General features: G+C 46.9%; 8 protein-coding genes across 8 annotated transcripts; 5 read left to right on the plus strand and 3 right to left on the minus strand.

Annotated features, from left to right (window-relative positions):
- Positions 1–176: 176 nt before the first annotated feature.
- TRUGW13939_01547 (uncharacterized protein) lies at positions 177–1,649 on the plus strand (the record flags this gene model as incomplete). The annotated part of the gene is made up of 5 exons (XM_035484747.1): positions 177–318; positions 372–436; positions 485–687; positions 740–1,362; positions 1,411–1,649. 5 exons carry the CDS (start codon positions 177–179, stop codon positions 1,647–1,649), a joined length of 1,272 nt encoding a protein of 423 aa, XP_035340640.1.
- A 128-nt stretch (positions 1,650–1,777) lies between these two features.
- On the minus strand, positions 1,778–2,706 carry TRUGW13939_01548 (uncharacterized protein; the record flags this gene model as incomplete). Its single annotated transcript, XM_035484748.1, has 2 exons — positions 1,778–2,511; positions 2,592–2,706. The coding sequence occupies 2 exons, from the start codon at positions 2,704–2,706 to the stop codon at positions 1,778–1,780; spliced, it is 849 nt and encodes a 282-aa protein (XP_035340641.1).
- A 1,470-nt stretch (positions 2,707–4,176) lies between these two features.
- Positions 4,177–5,850, minus strand: TRUGW13939_01549 (uncharacterized protein; the record flags this gene model as incomplete). Its single annotated transcript, XM_035484749.1, has 4 exons — positions 4,177–4,291; positions 4,351–5,620; positions 5,693–5,780; positions 5,830–5,850. 4 exons carry the CDS (start codon positions 5,848–5,850, stop codon positions 4,177–4,179), a joined length of 1,494 nt encoding a protein of 497 aa, XP_035340642.1.
- A 2,567-nt stretch (positions 5,851–8,417) lies between these two features.
- TRUGW13939_01550 (uncharacterized protein) lies at positions 8,418–8,945 on the plus strand (the record flags this gene model as incomplete). The annotated part of the gene is made up of 1 exon (XM_035484750.1): positions 8,418–8,945. The coding sequence occupies one exon, from the start codon at positions 8,418–8,420 to the stop codon at positions 8,943–8,945; it is 528 nt and encodes a 175-aa protein (XP_035340643.1).
- A 1,490-nt stretch (positions 8,946–10,435) lies between these two features.
- TRUGW13939_01551 (uncharacterized protein) lies at positions 10,436–11,962 on the plus strand (the record flags this gene model as incomplete). Its single annotated transcript, XM_035484751.1, has 1 exon — positions 10,436–11,962. One exon carries the CDS (start codon positions 10,436–10,438, stop codon positions 11,960–11,962), a length of 1,527 nt encoding a protein of 508 aa, XP_035340644.1.
- A 556-nt stretch (positions 11,963–12,518) lies between these two features.
- Positions 12,519–14,946, plus strand: TRUGW13939_01552 (uncharacterized protein; the record flags this gene model as incomplete). The annotated part of the gene is made up of 9 exons (XM_035484752.1): positions 12,519–12,673; positions 12,738–13,001; positions 13,052–13,604; positions 13,658–13,854; positions 13,911–14,051; positions 14,105–14,281; positions 14,336–14,511; positions 14,590–14,764; positions 14,823–14,946. Coding segments are annotated over 9 exons (1,962 nt in total), but the record flags the coding sequence as incomplete, so codon positions are not given.
- A 1,222-nt stretch (positions 14,947–16,168) lies between these two features.
- On the minus strand, positions 16,169–17,136 carry TRUGW13939_01553 (uncharacterized protein; the record flags this gene model as incomplete). The annotated part of the gene is made up of 2 exons (XM_035484753.1): positions 16,169–16,669; positions 16,741–17,136. 2 exons carry the CDS (start codon positions 17,134–17,136, stop codon positions 16,169–16,171), a joined length of 897 nt encoding a protein of 298 aa, XP_035340646.1.
- Positions 17,137–17,881: 745 nt separating this feature from the next.
- Positions 17,882–18,523, plus strand: TRUGW13939_01554 (uncharacterized protein; the record flags this gene model as incomplete). The annotated part of the gene is made up of 1 exon (XM_035484754.1): positions 17,882–18,523. One exon carries the CDS (start codon positions 17,882–17,884, stop codon positions 18,521–18,523), a length of 642 nt encoding a protein of 213 aa, XP_035340647.1.
- Positions 18,524–18,758: the final 235 nt, after the last annotated feature.

An 18,758-nucleotide genomic window follows, 5' to 3' on the forward strand; every position in this document is an offset into this window, starting at 1 on the left:
CGGAGTGAAGAGAAAAACTTATCGAACTTTTTTTTTTATCGGAAGGGCCGACTGGGTGGTCCGTGCGTCGGAGCGGGCTGCGGCAAGGACAGCTGGAGCCTCAATAGGAACTCCTCAACTGACTGTGTCTTGCGTTTTCTTTGCAATGTCTCGCAAGCCCGTGAAATAAAGCTACTATGCCTGTCGGCCGTCGGAAATTGGCCGTCTTCATCGGAGCTGTTGCTCTGCGACTGTTGCTCATTGTCACCTTCCCCTCGTTACCAGACCTCCTGACATCGCGAGTCGAGGTGTCGACGCCAATTAGCAGCTTCAAAAGACGTGAGTTGCCAGTCGCTTGTGGGGAAGAGTTCTTCAGTAGCTGACTATTTTAGTGCAAGAAGGTCTTTTCCTATATACTCGCAATGTATCCCCATACGATGGCGGTGTTTTCCACCAGGTACTACGATAATATCCACTGCAGAAACATTATCTAATTACTTGACAGGCGCCACTTCTCCTCCCAATCCTATCATTACTTCCTAGTGCGAATTCGTATCCTCTCGTTACCAATATTTTCTATGCCGCCATTGACCTGTTGAACGCCAACGCGTTGGTTCACATTGCGGACTCGAGCGAATCCATCACGGGACGCTTCCATAGCACGCTGCGCAAGACAATTAGATGGGATGGGGTAGCTATTGCTGCATGGTAGGGCAATCCTTCAGGTCTCTTGGTTTTGCAGCATGTTGATTTCATACAGGTACTTGTTTAACCCGTTCGTGATCTCCACTTGTCTCGCGCGATCGACTACGATTTTCACAAATGCGTCTATTCTATACGCGATTTCGAATGCCGCCAATGGAAACAATGTCAATTCCATGATTGCTCTTGCATTTGCATCCTACCTGTCTCTCTATCCCGCACTTCTCTTCCCGCCGTTGGTCCTGCTCTGCTATGACCGCTTGGTGGCTGCGAAGAAGTCCGAGCCTGGGGTAGTAGGCTTTGTGCTTGCGCGATTTGGAATATTCATGGCCTCCGTAGCTGTGCTTCTGGTAGCCTCGTTTGTTGTCACTGGATTCTCATGGCAATTCGTTTCAGCGACCTACGGCGCCCACCTGCTCGTCCCTGATCTTACTCCGAATTCCGGTCTGTGGTGGTACTTTTTTATCGAGATCTTTGACTCGTTCCGCGAGTTCTTCCTCGGTGTATTCTGGCTACACCTGGTCGGCTATGTGGGAGGCCTGACGATTCGACTAAGACGACAGCCTTTGTTCGTCATCACATCCTTGATCGGTATTTTTGCTATTTTCAAGCCGTATCCTAGCATTGCCGATGTTTCATTGTATCTGGCGCTTTTACCCTTGTACCGACATCTTTCACCGTGTAAGTTTCATTCACTACTCATGTGATCGTTTACTAATCTTATATTAGTGACGCGTTATACATTTTTCGCAGCAGCCACGATGCTCTATGCGACTCTGCTAGGCCCGGCATTTTATTACCTGTGGGTTTATGCAGGTTCCGGAAATGCCAACTTCTTCTATGCCATAACCTTAGTGTGGAGTCTTGGTCTTACAATTCTAGTGGCCGATTACATATTCGCTGCGCTCCGGGATGAGTGGGAAGAAGATCATCCAGACATGAAGGGCAAAGAAGTCCGACAAATTTAATACCATTTGTTAATTTATCATCTGTAGCCAAAATATTAAAATTATTTCTATTCTAAGTATTTCAAAATTTCTATGTCTCTAATCTACACCCGGCCAGAACGCCATCATGACTAGAGCCAAGGACTCGTCTACCTGAGTGCCTTGGATAGAATCGAATAATCGGGCTCCTTGACCGTGCCATTCCTCAGCTTTCTCGGTCCAGGCGAGTATTCGTCTATAGAGTAGCCTAATCGCTCATAGAACCTCAATGCACCCGCATTGGCTCTGAACACGGTCAACATGCCCTTCTCCAGGCCGATCCGGCGGCCAATCTGCTCGAACAGACGCATCAGCTGGCCGCCAAGGCCAGAGCCCTGAAGTGATGGATTCACATGGACCTCGTAGCAATATAATACTTCCTTCCCATCCTCATATGTTGTCATGAAAGAGAGGAACCCTGCCACGGGCGGGGTTCGCTGTTTGGGCCCTTCTTTGTCCTCTTGTTGCTGTTTCTCTGCCGTTCCATTGACTGGTGTATCATAATCGCTAGTTGACCGTAGAACCATGTATCGCATGTCCGGCAGGCGCATTTCCTTTCTTTTCTTTGACGGCGACCATCCCGTCGACGAAGTCGAGTAGTCGGCAACGGAGGTCTGTTCGATCAGCGCAAAGCAGCTCTCGAAATCCGGCTCGGGGATTGTGTCGGCTGTGTGTATTTGCACTTGATATTGTGGTATGTCTTGGTCATTTCCGTCTGCTCTAGACGCAGTCGGTGGCGCACGAAGCTGCAGGTGTGTCGGGTCGATGTAACGGGCTAGAAAGTCTTCAAGGGATAGTGCATTAGTGCGCTCCACGAGGGGGAGGTCAGTTGCTTGTTTTTGAGCTGGGCGGATGTTAGAAATCGATATTTGAAGGGGGGGGTTTTTTTTTCTCCCAAAGACTGGGAAAGGTTTCTGGACTAACCGGCTTCTTTGGCAGCTCGTTCGCGATGGTGTTTGGATAGTTTGAGACCGGACCGAGAACGCGATGAGCTACGAGATGTGGGTTTCTTGACCCGGTGGTCCTTGGAAGAAGTCATCAGTGTGTAAACATGTGTCCGCAGTGTTGTTTACTGTCCTGGGGCGTGTTGAACGACGTTTCTGCGGAATGACTGTGTTTAATCAGACGAAGGTTCGTTGTGGGGTGGTCATCAAACTGATCTGCAAAATAATAGTGGGACTCGTTATCAGTCCTTTCGCCTATCTTCTATTTAGAGTATGCTGCATGTAGCTTTTTTTTTTTTTTTTTGGATATTGTAGCATTTTATGTCAGAATTTCAAATAAGCAATTCCGTTGAATTTACTGAGGGACATTTTATAGTCGTAATGCTGGTACTATTGTGAAACTAAGCATCTTCCGCCTCTTCCTTTAAAACGTTCACTTGATATCAATTGATGATTGCTTAATCCAATATTGAAATTATATACTTATTATATCAAGACTAGCACTTCAAATGTTGTAATCTCTATCAATCACTTGGTGTCGACGTTATTTATACCTACAGTTGACTTGGACTACTGCAACTAACATTGAACACATAGCCCCAACAGCCTCATATTTAATTGGGTTGATAGGCATACATAACCCCCACCGTTCAGGTGATGAACCTACTGCTAGACTATGGTGCAGCCGTCAATGCAACTTATAGAACCCCTGGGGGCAAAGAATTCATTGACTTCCCTTCCATCGGCAAAGATGAAAATCAGTTGCGCAAGATCATGTACGAGACGCCAGTGGTAGCCGTAATGAAGACTCGCCAATTCCAACTAGCAGCAATTTTGATGAAAAATGGCCCAATATTTGAGACTCCAAGGCCTCCTGAACTTTAAAGGGCAGCCCGTACAGTGGTTTATGGATAATGATGCAAGCGTTGAATATACAACTTGGGCGAGAAATGCGTTGCCCTCGTCACAAGTTGACATAGCAGCCACTATTCAAAAGCACAAGACTCCACTGCACTATTCAGCCGAGGGCGGGAATGAGCATGTAGTTCGCCATCTGCTAGGCGTTACTGATGTTACGGTGGTGGATAGGGGCGTACTGCATTGCGCAGTGCGCAGGATACACATTTAGTCGCTGTTATTAAGCTGATGCATCCCTCCTGGGTTTCAAGTGAAAGGGACATTGAACTTGATAAAAATAGGAATAATACAAACGACATCTGGATGATGGGGGCATTGATATAGAGCTTGAACGCGTAGCGCGAGAGCATGGGCTTGAGCCGGGAAGTATAGTGATTCGGTGAGAAGATTATACATGATATATAGCAGTGATTATAACTATTTACGTTATAGGGTACATATGTAGATAAAACCTTTCAATATTGACAGTGGATGGTGTTGGCCTGAAGCTTTTATTGTGCGGGATTGATTAAGAAGATATGTAACAATCGAATTCAACATCAACGATGTATAAGGGTTTTCAGCCTCAAAACAAGTGCATGAAATTTGTAGCCCTTAGTGCTACCTAACTGTATACATATAATTCCTAATATCACAACTTTTTTTTTTTAGATGCCTGGCTCAGTAATACCACCAAAAGTCACAGCCTTTGTAGTGACAAACTCATCGATGCCGTACTTGCTGCCCTCCCTTCCAAAACCACTTTGCTTGACGCCGCCAAATCTGTTCTCCCAATTAGTATCGAAAATTGCATCAAAAAAGTAGAAGGATTATAAACTTACGGTGAAGCAGCATCACTAATAAGACCGGTGTTGACACCAACCATGCCAACTTCTAACGCTTCAGCAACCCGGAAACAGCGCTTGACGTCGCTGGAAAAGAAGTACGCGGCGAGACCGACGTCAGCCGCATTGGCAAGTTCGATGACGTCCTTTTCGGTGTCAAATGGGAACAGCCCTGCGACGGGACCAAATGTTTCTTCCGACGCGATCTGCATATCCTTGGTCATGTGTGTCAACACAGTGGGGTGATAAAAGTTTTCTCCAAGCTCCGAGGCTCGTTTCCCACCGACGACGAGTTTGGCACCCTTGGACTCGGCATCACGAACGTGTTCGTCGACTTTTGAAACAGCACGAGAATGAATGACAGGACCGTGAGTGATGCCTTCCTGGAATCCAGCACCAAGCGTGAAACCCCTGACCTTTTCGGCGAACTTCTTTGCAAATTCATCATAAATACCCTTCTGGATATAGATGCGGTTAGCACACACGCATGTTTGCCCGGAACTGCGGAATTTGGAAGTAATAGCACCAGCGACGGCGGCGTCAAGATCCTTTGTATCATCGAAAACGATAAATGGGGCGTTTCCACCCAGCTCCCAAGATACCTTCTTGATACTCGAAGAGGCTTGCTTCATGAGCAGTTTGCCAACGTTGGTCGAGCCCGTGAATGAGACTTTACGGACACTTGGGTTAGTTGTCAGAGCCTCACCAACCTCAGCCACATTCTTGTCTGTGGTGACGACATTAAAAGCACCCTTGGGGAATCCGGCACGCACAGAAAGCTCGGCTAGTGCGTTGGCTGTGAAGGGGGTCTCGCCAGGAGACTTGACAACGACCGTGCAGCCTGCTGCCAATGCCGGCGCAGCTTTGCGGGTAACCATGGCGGCCGGGAAATTCCATGGGGTAATAAGACCACAGACACCAACGGGCTCCTTGAATGTGATGATCCTGTTGCCAGCCACTGATGATGGGATGTTGTCTCCATAAACGCGAGGGGCTTCTTCACTGAACCACTCAAAGAAGGTTGCGGCGTAATTGACTTCGCCCTTTGCATCAGCTAAAGGCTTGCCATTTTCCCATGTAATTAGCGTTGCCAAATCGTCGGCGTTATCGACCATCAATTGGTACCATCGTCGTAGCATGCGGGCACGCTCGCGGGCGAGAGTCTTGCGGAAACTAGGAAAGGCGGCGGCAGCGGCCTGAATGGCCTTGTCGGTGTCTGCGCCATCGAACTCTGGGCAAGTACCGATGACTTTGCCATTGGAGGGGTCTATACCAACAAACGATTGCTATTAGCAAGCTGTCGATCTCCCCGCAGTATTGATGGCGCGACGATCCTTACCGTGGACGTCAAAGGTCTTGCCTGACTGTGCTCCTACCCACTCGCCATTGACAAATGCCTTTTCAATGAAGAGCGACTTGTCTTTCAACTTCAACCTTGTTAGCTGATTCGTGAGAACAGGGTTACGATGTCCGTACCGGAGGGACTGTGTGGCCCATACTGCTGTATAGTCTCAGGACGGCGGGAGCAGAGGGTATCGAGCAAGGGTATCGCAATCTTTGCCTTGTTATCTGACGACCTAGAGGACGGACCAGTCGTTCCATTTTATGCAAAAAAACCGGGATTGCAAGGACCTCGGCTATATGCTGCTATATATCAAGGACCAGTTGCTGTTAGATGTCGCTGTGAGGGGTATCGGGGTATCTGCGGCAACTGCGGCACTTGACGGACTAGGCTCGGAACGATGTCCTATTTGCGGGGGACGAATTGGCACTTGTTGACGACAGGCGCGTTGGCTGGAGTCGAGTGGTTTCAAAAGAACTCAAACCAGGGCCCTGGAAAACAGCGGCGTCAACGTCTTATCAAGCTGGCGCCATGCGAGACGCTGAGTTGAAGCTGCGGCGAGCAGGCTCAGCGATGATTTGCTCCGTGGCACCGAACGTCATCCCCACATCACGTGCCCCACGTCATAGCTCTTCTATACAGTAAAACTGCCCACAAGTACTCCGTGCCGTATCACAATCATGAGAAATTAATAATCGAGGCCGGACAAAGTACTAAAATTATTTTTGCTGTCCAATCATTACCATTGCTGCGGCCCCGATATGTCCCGCTGAGAGATCTCTCTCGGTGTTTGCAGCCAATCATAAATGCAATTAAGCTTCCGGCTTTTTCAGCCAATCACAATGAATACTGCCGAAGCTCTATCAATCCAGCTCGACTCGACCAAGTCTCAACCTCACATCCTATTAATATTGAGTTTTATGACATGGCCTGTGAAATTCCTGGAAATTTTTGTACGGAGTCAAGTACCTGGATGGCAAGCAGGATCGTGAACATCCATAATCTCATACCACAGCAATTTCTCATGTACAATTGTGGTATCACGACTTGAGCTCCTATGTTGATTCATGGAAGGGTTGAGCTTTGCAACAGCTAGAATCAGATGCCCTAGCCTACCACTCTACGGATCGGTTAAAACGGCATTGACAAAAGATATACCCCGCACAATTGCTGTGTCGGATAATAGAAAAGGCCTAATTGAAATGAAATGAGCATCGAGTGGTCAACTACTACCACCACTATCTTTCGATATGACGTAGCTTAACGCCAAATCTGGAGGACCGCCCGGACAGACATAGGCTAGAATTGAGTTTGATATTGCTCGAGCTTGGCACCTTATCAAAATACCCCGAAAGGCATTATTCTGGGTCAGCTGGTCCTTCTTTCTGATGATGAGTATCACCAATTTCTTTGAACAGGCTCCTCGCATGGAACTAGCATGAACCAACCACCTGTGGACTAAATGTTCCGACCCGGTCACTGTCCATGAGGTATGAGAAACTCTATAGCCGTATTTCCTGAAGTGGATAGTAGTTTTACACCCCTTCGGTCAATGGTATGCCGCATCAGTCCCCAGAGGACAATGACAGGAGCTTGGGGACAGAAGGCTAGCTGCTTCCCCACTTGTGTTATTTGTTTACTTGGAAGCTTTAGCTCTCACAAGGGACATTGTGTTCTGCGTATGAACATTGGGCTGTTTTGCATCTATACTGTATCAGGCCGGTGCAGCAGCTATACGGATGACCCGAGCTTACGACTATGGTCAGTACAAGTGATAGTCTCTGTTGTTTTAGAAGGAATTGACTAAATGAGAGAATGTGGTCAATCCTTCTAGTGGCTCTATGCCACTTGTAACAAACAGGCAAACACAAGGTTCATCGTCTCGGACCGAGAACTCACAAATGAACCTATCGGTAAAGGACAAGCGAGATGGGAGATGCTTTGTTGGTCACGACCATTCCAAACCGAACTCTAGACAGCTCGAAAAGGCCCATAGCTTTGGCGAGCAAGATAGTGGAAACATCGCTGTGATTGCTTCCGCACGATCCGATTTGACTATCCTCACAATGCGACATTTCACTCCTGGCCTAGACAATGGGGAACATGTTTGACGGGGCTTTGATATTTCCCGATAGTGATATCAGGAAGAGAGGCAAAGACATACCCCATTCCTAGTAAACTCGTGGATCCTAGGGGCATGTCGGAAATTTGAGTTCACAAACAGAAAGAATTAAGTTTCTAAATCCAAAGAAACAATAATCAACACCTACATTCTTTTGCTACATGTATTTGTCGAGCCCGTGTTGTGGGCTTATTGAGGCCCTGTTGCGGTAAGAGTAGGGCTGCGGCTATTGACACCCCAAAGCGGCAAAGTCCAAGTCTCGCAAACGTCTTATTGACGCATCGCAAAAATCTCGTTGTTTGATCCCATTGTCCCCTTTTTGATACTGAATAGAATTTGGCTCGGTTATCGCGAACAAGATGGTGAGATTTCTGGGCCATCATGTGTCGCTATTGACGCCACCTGGGGGTAGAGATGCGTCTCCAAATCCTTCGTCGTCTATTAAAGAGCATCGCTTGTCACTGCTAGATGATTCTCTATTTCCCTTCTTCTTCTATTGCCAAAGCTCATCTATCTACAAAGATACCTCAGGATTCCCAGTCTCTCTTTCAAAACGTCTACACCCACAGGAGCTTCTGTATCGTTAAAACATCTAGCAAAATGAAGTCCATCTTTGTGATATCGAGCCAGATTGTGTTTGCTTTACTTGCAATTCAAGTTATTTCAGCTCCTCTTCCCAATTCGCAATCCCTCGAAGCTCGCAACAAATGGTGCCAGGCCGCCGGTATGCCGTGCTTCAAGGAGAGAGAGACCGAAGATGCCCCAGCAATCGAAGAGGCCCCAGCAGTGGAAGAGGCCCCAGCAGTCGAAGATGCTGAACCAACCGACGATCTTGAAGCACGCAACAAATGGTGTCAAGCCGCTGGTATGCCGTGCTTTAAGGAAAGAGAGACAGAAGAGATCCCAGCAGTCGAAGAGGCCCCAGCAGCCCCAGAGGCTGAACCAACCGACGATCTTGAAGCGCGCAACAAATGGTGTCAAGCCGCTGGTATGCCGTGCTTTAAGGAAAGAGAGACAGAAGAGATCCCAGCAGTCGAAGAGGCCCCAGCAGCCCCAGAGGCTGAACCAACCGACGATCTTGAAGCGCGCAACAAATGGTGTCAAGCCGCTGGTATGCCGTGCTTCTAGTACATGAATATTAAAGGACCTAAGTTCCTTGATCATGGGAAAGGTAGGTTTTGTATCTAACTAGGACTGGCCTTTGCTAATATCTTTTGACTAGTGGAACGAGATCTTTACCCTCAATGTCTTCACGGGCCGGACCCTTTAATTTTTCAATCTCGCTGTCGTGCTTCGTTGCTACTCATTTTGATCGATTGCCTATCAGTGCAGTCCATCACCCTCGCTGCTTATTACAGGGAGTTCGTTTCATCGAGGATGCAGCCACTCTACAACGATTATTTTAATTTACTCACTCTTTCCGCTCATTTGAACAAAAATACGCCACTGATAACGACAAATGGTTTGCCAGTGGCAGATACCAAAGAAAGAGTACACCGACAAGCAGGCGGGGTATTTTCTGAGGACGAAACAGGGAAAAATTCATGCGCAGGGCGTACTTCTTTTCGTTTAATTTTCACATGTAATATTTTACCTTATTCAATTCTTCGTTTCGCGCGGGCCAGCAAATGTGGACTTGGATTACTCCGAGTTTGCTTTGTGGTTGCTGCTGCTTTGTCAAAGAAAACAGGTTACACTTTCTTTGGACATTTTCTACTTCCTTTCACTCTTTGTTGTAATTTCATGATTACTTGATATTGAAAATATGATTTACTTTATTCAAGAAAACAAAGCAAGCCACCACCAGTTGACATGTGCGGTTTGAGTACTTGAAGAAACCAGCACCGACTTTACAAAGACTTGGAGACTAACCAGATATAGATATATTAGAATCACGCCCCATCACTTCGTATAGATCTCTGGTTATTAATTACCAATATACTTGCTAAGTTCGGAAGGAGACTTTTTTGTTTGCTACAATGACAACACCCGCAACCCCTATATAGATAATATCAAAGGAACGTTAACAAAGAACAAATCAATTAATTGTTCTCTTGCGAGCACATTATTCGCCACATGATGCGATGCTTGGGAACCATCAGTATATTGGTCAGGGCATCCCCGACCAAAACATTGAAGGATTGTCAACTACGTCATGTATCATGGACGATTCCGTCACAACCCTCAGAAATCGAGATTGATGCGTAAGCAGCAGGTAATCACAAGTGAAAGTTTTAGGCAACCATGGCATAACTCAGGGCAGCCCGGAACTCTTTTGGTTTAGTAGAGTTTGTCCACCATGGTTGCGGCCAGGCTACACATGTACCACTTGCTTCCATTTTACCAAAAAGGGAAAGTACTTCTTGCTCCGCCAGCGTTATAAACGCCACATCTGACCGCTATCTTTGAGCAACTTTCTCCCCCTCTTCTCATTTGTGTAAGATCACTTGATTACACTTATCTGAAATTCTTGCTCTCACTGGTATCTTGCATTGTACTACCACACCGCCGATCACAAGACCGCCTACGTTACCTTAAGTACTTCGCCCCTCCTCACGTCGAAGTATCTCTCTCCTTCACATCATCACACCATAGCTTTCTATCAACTACCTTTCAAAATGCGGGTTAACACCATTCTTCTCGGCGCCTTCGCGCTCGAGGCCCAAGCCATCTGGCTTAACGGCCGCAAGCCTACTCTTGAGACTCCATGGAGTGACATAATTGACATGCCGCTTGTCGCTGTCGCTGCTGCCGTGAATCCCACTACTGGTGAACTTGTCACCTGGGCTTCTGAAAAGAACAGCTCTTTTGCTGTTCATGGAGACCGAGTTACCCAGACCGCAGTCTTCAGTCCTACTGGCTGCGCTGTGAGGCACTACTCGGTTTCCAACACCAACCATGACATGTTCTGTCCCGGTATTAGTCTTGACTTCAAAGGCCGCATTGTCGTAACTGGTGGCGACACTGAGGAAAAGACCAGTATCTATGACGGCAACGGGTGGACACCCGCTGCCGACATGAACATCGGTCGTGGCTATCACTCTTCGGCTACTACTTCGGACGGCCGAATCTTCACCATCGGTGGCTCGTTCAGTGGTGGCATCGGAGGTAAACATGGTGAGATTTACGACGGCGACAAGAATGAATGGACACTTTTGTCCAATGTGTCCGCCCAGCAAATTCTTACAAACGATGAGGGTGGCCTCTATCGATCCGACAACCACGCCTGGCTCTTCGCATGGAGCAATGGCTCCGTACTCCAGGCTGGACCCAGCACCAAAATGCACTGGTTCGACACCCGTGGTAACGGGTCTGTTACATTTGCTGGTACTCGCAACAACGATGGCGATGCTATGGCCGGCACTGTAGCCATGTACGACGCCAACCATGGCAAGATCCTAAGTCTAGGCGGTGCCCCTTCTTACAATGATAGCGATGCAACAGCAAATGCCCACATTATCACTATCAACGAAGCTGGCGGCCCAGTAACGGTTGAGACCCTTGAGCCAATGCACTCTGCTCGTGCCTTTGCCAACTCGGTCATTCTTCCTGATGGTACAGTCTTTGTGGTTGGTGGCCAGACGCACCCTATGGTCTTCACTGATTCCAACTCGAGCATGATTCCTGAGCTCTGGGATCCCAAGACCAAGAAATTCACCGAGCTCCCTGCCATGCCCATCCCTCGCAACTATCATTCCACTGCGATTCTACTTGGTGAGGGCACCATTTTCACTGGTGGCGGTGGTCTTTGCCCATCCGAATGTGATGTCAACCACCTGAACGCGAACACCTTTTACCCTCCGTACCTTATCGCGGCCGACGGTGTTAGTCTTGCTACTCGCCCTAACATCACCCATGTGGAAAACCCTAAGCTCTCCGTCGGCGGCACAATTGTAGCATCCCTTTCGCAGCCGGCTGCTCCCCACGAAGAGTTGCAGTTCTCCATGATCCGTATGGGCAGCGTGACACATACCGTCAACACTGATCAGCGCCGCGTTGTTCTGTCGCCACAGGCCGCCAACGCAACCACTTTCACCTTGAATCTACCTCGGGACCCTGGTGTCTTACTACCAGGGTATTGGTACTTATTTGCTTTGATCAACGGTGTACCTAGCAAGGCGGCCACCATTCTTATTGAGCCTTAAGAAAGATGCACATGGTGCAACATTGGGATATTATGACAGGGAATTTTGACGATGTTTGGCTTCTATGGGAAATTTCTAAATTGCTTTTATTGTGTAGGAACTTGCAAGGATATTGAATTCTATCGCGTTTATTTTTCGAATTTATTGCAACTCACCGAAATATTCCACGCTGCCCCGCGTGACTGTAGTCGATGACTCAAGTGTTGTTGTAGGCAAGCAACGAAAGCGTAGATCCTTCAGACCTCAAACAAGACGGTCGCGAACCAATCCTTTTACATAATGTTGCTAAATTGCCGATAATATCATAATTGCCTAAAAGGGTGGTCGTTATCCTAATTAGGAAAGTATCGGTGGGATCGGCACGACCATGACATTGACTCAAACGCTAAACGGTCATTTGCATGACTCAACGTATGACAGAACAAATTCCACTGAAAAATTATCCATGTCACTTGCACGGCATCCGACTTTACAAAGTCGTCAATAGATAACCATGAAGATTCTTGCAGGCCTCTTCGTGGTCGCTTTCGGCTAGAATTGGGTGTGCTATGCAGCGCCGTCAACGCAACGACACGTTCTTCATGAGAAGAGGCAATCTACTTCGTCCCAGTGGCTGAATCTCGGCCCAGTCGAGCCTGATTCCAAAATAGTTGTCAGGGTGGGATTGAAGCAGAGCGATCTCCACAAGGCACACGAGTACCTGATGGATGTGTAAGTACTATTGAAAAAATTAGTTGACAATGGGTATGGATATATGTTAATATAATCCTCTCAGATCACATCCAAAGTCTCCTAACTACGGAAAATTCTGGACACAAGATCAAGTCATCCAGGCATTTGCCCCGTCTGACGAAACGGCATCCTGCGTTCATGATTGGCTTGCTCGAGCTGGTATCGACAAGTCACGCATCTTGCATACCGAAAACAAGGGATGGTTAGCTTTTGAAGCTACAGGAAGCGAGGTAGAAAACCTTCTGAAAACACAATACTATAATTATAAAAACACTATCACAGGACAAAAAGCGGTGGCTTGTGAGAAGTGTGTTTCACCTTTCTATTAAATGGGCAACCTGCTGATAACTTTTCTAGGTATCATGTTCCTGACAATGTACAAAATCACATCGACTATATCAACCCTGGAATCCGACTCCCCAAGGTCAATCGTCGATCTCTATTCACCAGACAGGATACAGTACTTGGACCGGTGCATGAACCCAAGACCCGCCCATTCGCAGAACCAGTTAACATGGGAAATCTGTCAAGCTGCGATATTGCCATAACTCCAAAATGCATTCAGGCATTATACCAAATCCCACCGGCAAATTCAGCGCAAGATGGAAACTCAATGGGCCTATTTGAGGAGGGAGATTACTACGCCGGCGAGGATTTGGATCTGTTTTTCAAAAACATGTCACCGAATATTCCTCAGGGGACACGACCTATATTGAACGCGATTGATGGCGGTAGTGCCCCAGTTTCTAAAGCGAAGGCAGGAGTCGAGTCAGACCTAGACATGCAGCTCGCATATCCCATTATCTACCCGCAAACTCTTACGTTGTTCCAGACGGATGACTCTAATTATGCTACTGGGAAAAAGAATTCCAACGGATTTCTAGACACATTCCTTGATGCCATTGATGGGGTATGGAAGTTTCAGATCCTTCATTATAGCCGTGTATTCTGACTCATCTACAGTCTTACTGCACGTCCTGCTATGAGGGCCTGTGTGGTAGTGATCTCAACGTCGACCCTGTCTATCCTGACGAAACCACCGGAGGGTATAATGGCAGCTTGATGTGTGGCACGTACAAGGCGGCGAATGTCATCTCCGTTTCGTACGGTGGTCAAGAACACGACTTTCCCGAAAAATATCAACGGAGACAATGTAACGAGTAAGATTCATATTAACTCGATTCTTCGGCCCGTACAATTTACATTTCTGATACAGATTCATGAAGCTCGGAATGCGCGGGGTCTCAGTCTTCTTTGCGTCTGGTGACAATGGGGTTGCAGGGCCAGCTATTTTCGATGATCACCATGGTTGTCTCGGGTCTAACTCCACCGTCTTCAATCCAGGTTTTCCAAACAAGTCAGTCATCCTAATACAATGTTTGATTGTTAATAAACTGACAGAAGTTATAGCTGCCCCTATGTCACAAACGTCGGAGCAACAAAGATACCCCCTGGCAAAACAGTCCATGACCCCGAGGTCGCAGTCGTTGACTATGCTGGCTATCCATTCACAAACGCATTCGCATCTGGAGGAGACTTTAGTAATATTTATCCGACACCTGATTACCAAGCTGAGGCGGTAAAAAAGTAAGTTTTTCCCGTCAATACCATAATTAATGAAGGATGACTGATCTACTTCAGGTACTTCGATTCCCATAACCCACCATACCCTTACTACAACGGCAACTCCAGCTTTGGAGAAAACGGCGGTAGATATAATCGTCTAGGCAGAGGGTATCCCGATGTCGCTGCAAATGGAGACAACACTGCCATTTATAACAAGGGAAAGTACGTTTTGTCTGGTGGGACAAGTGCTAGTGAGTTCTCCGAAACTTGTGCCAATTTTCCGGCTCTTTCGTAGGACTTTCTTTGCTAAATCAGTTTCAATTTTACAGGTGCTCCGATCTTTGCAGCCGTGATCAACCGTATCGTAGATGAGCGCCTTTCCAAGGGAAGGCCGCCGCTTGGGTTTATCAATCCAGTGCTTTACGAAAATCCGCAAGTGCTGAACGATATAACCAGCGGGTCAAATCCTGGCTGTGGCACTGATGGATTTAGTACAGCTCCTGGGTAAGTTGTCCGAAATCGGCTAACATGATTTAATATCTAACGAGGGCCAATGAAATAGATGGGATCCTGTGACAGGACTAGGCACACCAAACTATCCAAAGATGCTGGATCTGCTCGTAAACATAGGAGCAGACTCTAATGGGGATGCGGGTGACGAGCTTCTGGACAGAATTTGGTTCTAACATTTGAATATGATCAGTTGGGTTCGACAGACATAGAGCGACGGTAATTTTTATTTTAGATCCTACTTTTTTCATTGATACTTTTTTCATTTATTACTTAATTTAATTACATTGTGTATCTAGTGCGGAGATTGTTCTGGGAAGAGATTAGACATCTCTAGGCTCTGTTCTCGATGATATCCTCTCGGACCCGCATCCATTAATTTACACGTTCTACCTGATTCCTATAGCTTCGGAAAAATTGCCAGTCTCTATTGATTGTTACATTTCACTAGTTATTAGATACCTTTAGAGATAAGCAAATATATCAACCCCATGAGCAGTTCCACTTCAACAATATAAATACCAACATTAAACCAGCCGTACCCCCTAGCATGCTCGTACTAGATAAACAATATCTGCAAACGGCTATGGCAAATGCTGTAAACGAGGGAAGGTCGCAAGTGAAACCGGCGCTGAGCCTGCTTTTGGCAATTTTAGGGGGTCCGGCAATACCAATATCGCTTTTTTGGATGGGTTTTCACTTCTCGAGAATCCATTAGCCCGGCCGCCCCCATTGCTGCAACGGCCCTTTTTTCGTTCGGCGTTGCGTGCGTGATTGTTTCTGCATACCAGTATGTAGCGGACAACTTTGAGTCGTATTGTGCAAGTGCTCAGGCAGTGGTCTTGTTTTTCCGTTATATTGCCGCGGGTATTATCGCTGAGTTTTCGGTGCCTATCCACAACCGGATTGGAGCTCCATGGTCCCTCGCTATCTTTGCCTTTATCAGCATGGCGGCTTTGCCCATTCCGATTTTTCTCTATCATTATGGACCAAGAATGCGGAGGACATTTGTGCTATAAGCTGTTGGGACTTTTCTTAGAATAGACGGCTATTCCCAGCACGAACTGACGTGCATAAATTGTGATTTGACTAGTAAACGTATATTGATGACATAAAACCGAGTAAATAACTACGTTTACGGGTTGAGTACCCAGTGGTAGAAGTGAATATTCCGAAATTTAGTCCTCGAACTGACAAATAATCACACATTAAAAGTGAAAAGAATACAAAACATATTGCCTTCTAATGAAAAGATAAGTGTTGTCTATCCCAATGATCGAGACGACGCCAGGCCATCTGTTGATAATAGAGCCGAAGATAAAAGCCTGTGCTGCCTCGTATCCACCAAGGAGTTTCCTATTGGATCATAGAAACAATCAATTGGGAAAAAGAATGGAGTTAAAACGAAATGAGTTTGCGGCCAGTGACAATTCCATGGACCTGTGTTTGTACCTTTGCAAATCTCATGAACGCACATGATTCGCTCTCCAAGTGGTTGAAAAGAGAAGCGAGGGTGATGAATTGTTTGTCACATTTAAAGTTTGGACAGTGATAGACCTTTTCTTTGTGGGTCGGTGAATTGAGATGCTTATTCAAATCCATCATGGCTTTGAAGTTTTTGTGGCAAAGGTAGCATTCCCAGGATTGACCATTGAAGGCTTGGTTGCTTGCCTTGTATTCAACCGACCACTCTTCTAGCCATTCAATTTGCTTGTTGGTAATTCTTCCAGACGGGTCAAGATTACGAACAATTGCTAGGATCTTTTCACGGTTCAGCGAGGGTGCTCCGGGACAGGAACCTCGCTCTAAATGATGTGTCAAGCCACTAGCTGAGGTGAATTTGGTGCTGCAGAACGGACACGGCAGACTAGTTCCACGGTGGATTTTGGAGTTGAGGTGCTGAAAAAATACGGGCGATTAGTGAACGATCCAAGACAAAGCCATATCTTGTACGTGTATCGTGCTCTTACCATACGTAGGTTGTTTTCATTCATAAAGTGCAGGTCACAGTCCTTGCAATAGTTCCGGTAGTGACCCCTAGCTTTCATGTGCTGGTCGGCATCCTGCTGCCTGTAGAATTTCTGAGAGCATGTGTCACACTCGATTTTAGGTGCCCAGTGACCAGTGCTATTCATATGCTGGTTGGCGGCATTTTGAGACGTGAAGTCCTTGGTGCAAGTCTCACAGTCGAATCGCGGGGCCCAGTGATTGGTGCTGTTCATATGCTGGTTACAAGCACGCCAGGTCCGAAAGGTACGAGTACAGGTCTCACACTCGGGCCAGTGGCCGTACTCATCCATGTGATCATCGCGATCAGCCTCGCACCAGAAGTCGTCAGGACAGGTGAGGCACTCGTAATCGTACATCCTGCTAAGGGAAGGCTAATGTAGTGGTGGTACTCCGTGGTGGCTTTAGTACGTAGTAGGAGTAGAAGTAGTAGTAGTAGTAGCAGAAGTGGTAGTAGGAGAAGTAGTAGTAGCAGAAGTGGTAACAGGAGAAGTGCGAAGTTGTAGGAGAACGGAGTATATTTAAGGTCGGTGCTGAGCTCCAGGGGCGTACTCTCCGCCGGAGACTATATACTGCCCAGCCAATGGTGTGGGGAAATTGCGAGCTAAATAAGTGGGTCTTGGTTAGCCCGAAATCGGGATGCCCCTCCTTTTGTCCAATCATGTTATCGGGTGGAGACTCTGGTACCCACCCATTCAAGATTTGCAATTGTTTGCAAAAATTTGCAAAACTTGCAAAGCAGAACTCGTACGATATTATCTGTATCCCCAGTTGTTACAAGCCGGAAATCGGCTTTGCAATTTACCGTGAACCACAATTACTAGATAGGTCACTTTTCTGCCCGCATTTCCATCCAGCCTGCCCCAATCGGGCCAATCGATCTAGAAGAACCAATGCACGCTATGACCGAAACAACCAAGATCGAGATCCATCTAAATGCGGGGTGAGGGGCTTATCATAACAAAGCGAAGTGATATTAATTGTATTTTTCAATGGTCAGGACACATACAGACTTTCACGCCATTCGATAATCATACCGGGCATCGAGGTCGTTCTGAAAGATAGCTTGCGCTACAGCGATTAAACCATTTTATCCATGTAAAAATGACCGCAACGAAATCTCGTGAAGGAGAGCACCAACAGCCAGAAACACAGGCGCGTCCTCTGTACTTTGCCTACGGCTCCAACTTATCGGCCACACAAATGCGGCAGCGTTGTACACACGCGCCTGATCACTCGGCAACTCCCCTAGCGCTCGCTAGACTTGATGGTTGGAAATGGATCATCTGTAATCGAGGCTACGCCAATGTCATTCCACCTGCTAAGTACCGATTTGGCCGTATGGAACAGGAGTGGGGACATTCGACAGAAGACGGTGTAGTATATGGCATACTATACGATCTAAGCTCTAAAGACGAGTGCTTGCTTGATGGTTATGAAGGTGTGGACCAGCAGGCAACTGCTGGTCAAGGCCAGGTCAGTCGATCTATGAGGCCGCGAGAACAAGGGCGAGGGGATTATGCGAAATGGTACGTACCGGCGACGGTTGGAAAGTGGTTTATGGGGGTCGATGGCCCAGCCACAGCGACTGTATTGCTGTATGTCGACGAAGAATCTGCGCTAGAAGGTGCACCAAATGCTGAATACATTCCACGGATGAACCGAGGCATCGAAGAAGCAACAGCGCTAGGCCTCCCTGTTGCATGGACCGACACTGTCATAAGAAAGTTCATACCAACCACCTAGATCATCCTAGGGGTGTCTCGATAGATGGTTCGATCAGGATAAGCCCACTGGGCTTCAACTTCAAGATTCTAGCAATAAGTTCCGTCTTAAGTAAACGAAAAAAGTACTGGCAGTATTTGCACTTGGAAGCTATAACATGCATGTAAATCTCTCTGGAAGAATATACCAGAAAAGATATAGATATCATGCCTTTTATGATTTTATCCTACCACTTCTCCTATGATACTACCAAATT

The sequence above is a fragment of the Talaromyces rugulosus genome, chromosome I, assembly GCF_013368755.1.
Source record: "Talaromyces rugulosus chromosome I, complete sequence".
NCBI classification, from domain to species: domain Eukaryota; kingdom Fungi; phylum Ascomycota; class Eurotiomycetes; order Eurotiales; family Trichocomaceae; genus Talaromyces; species Talaromyces rugulosus.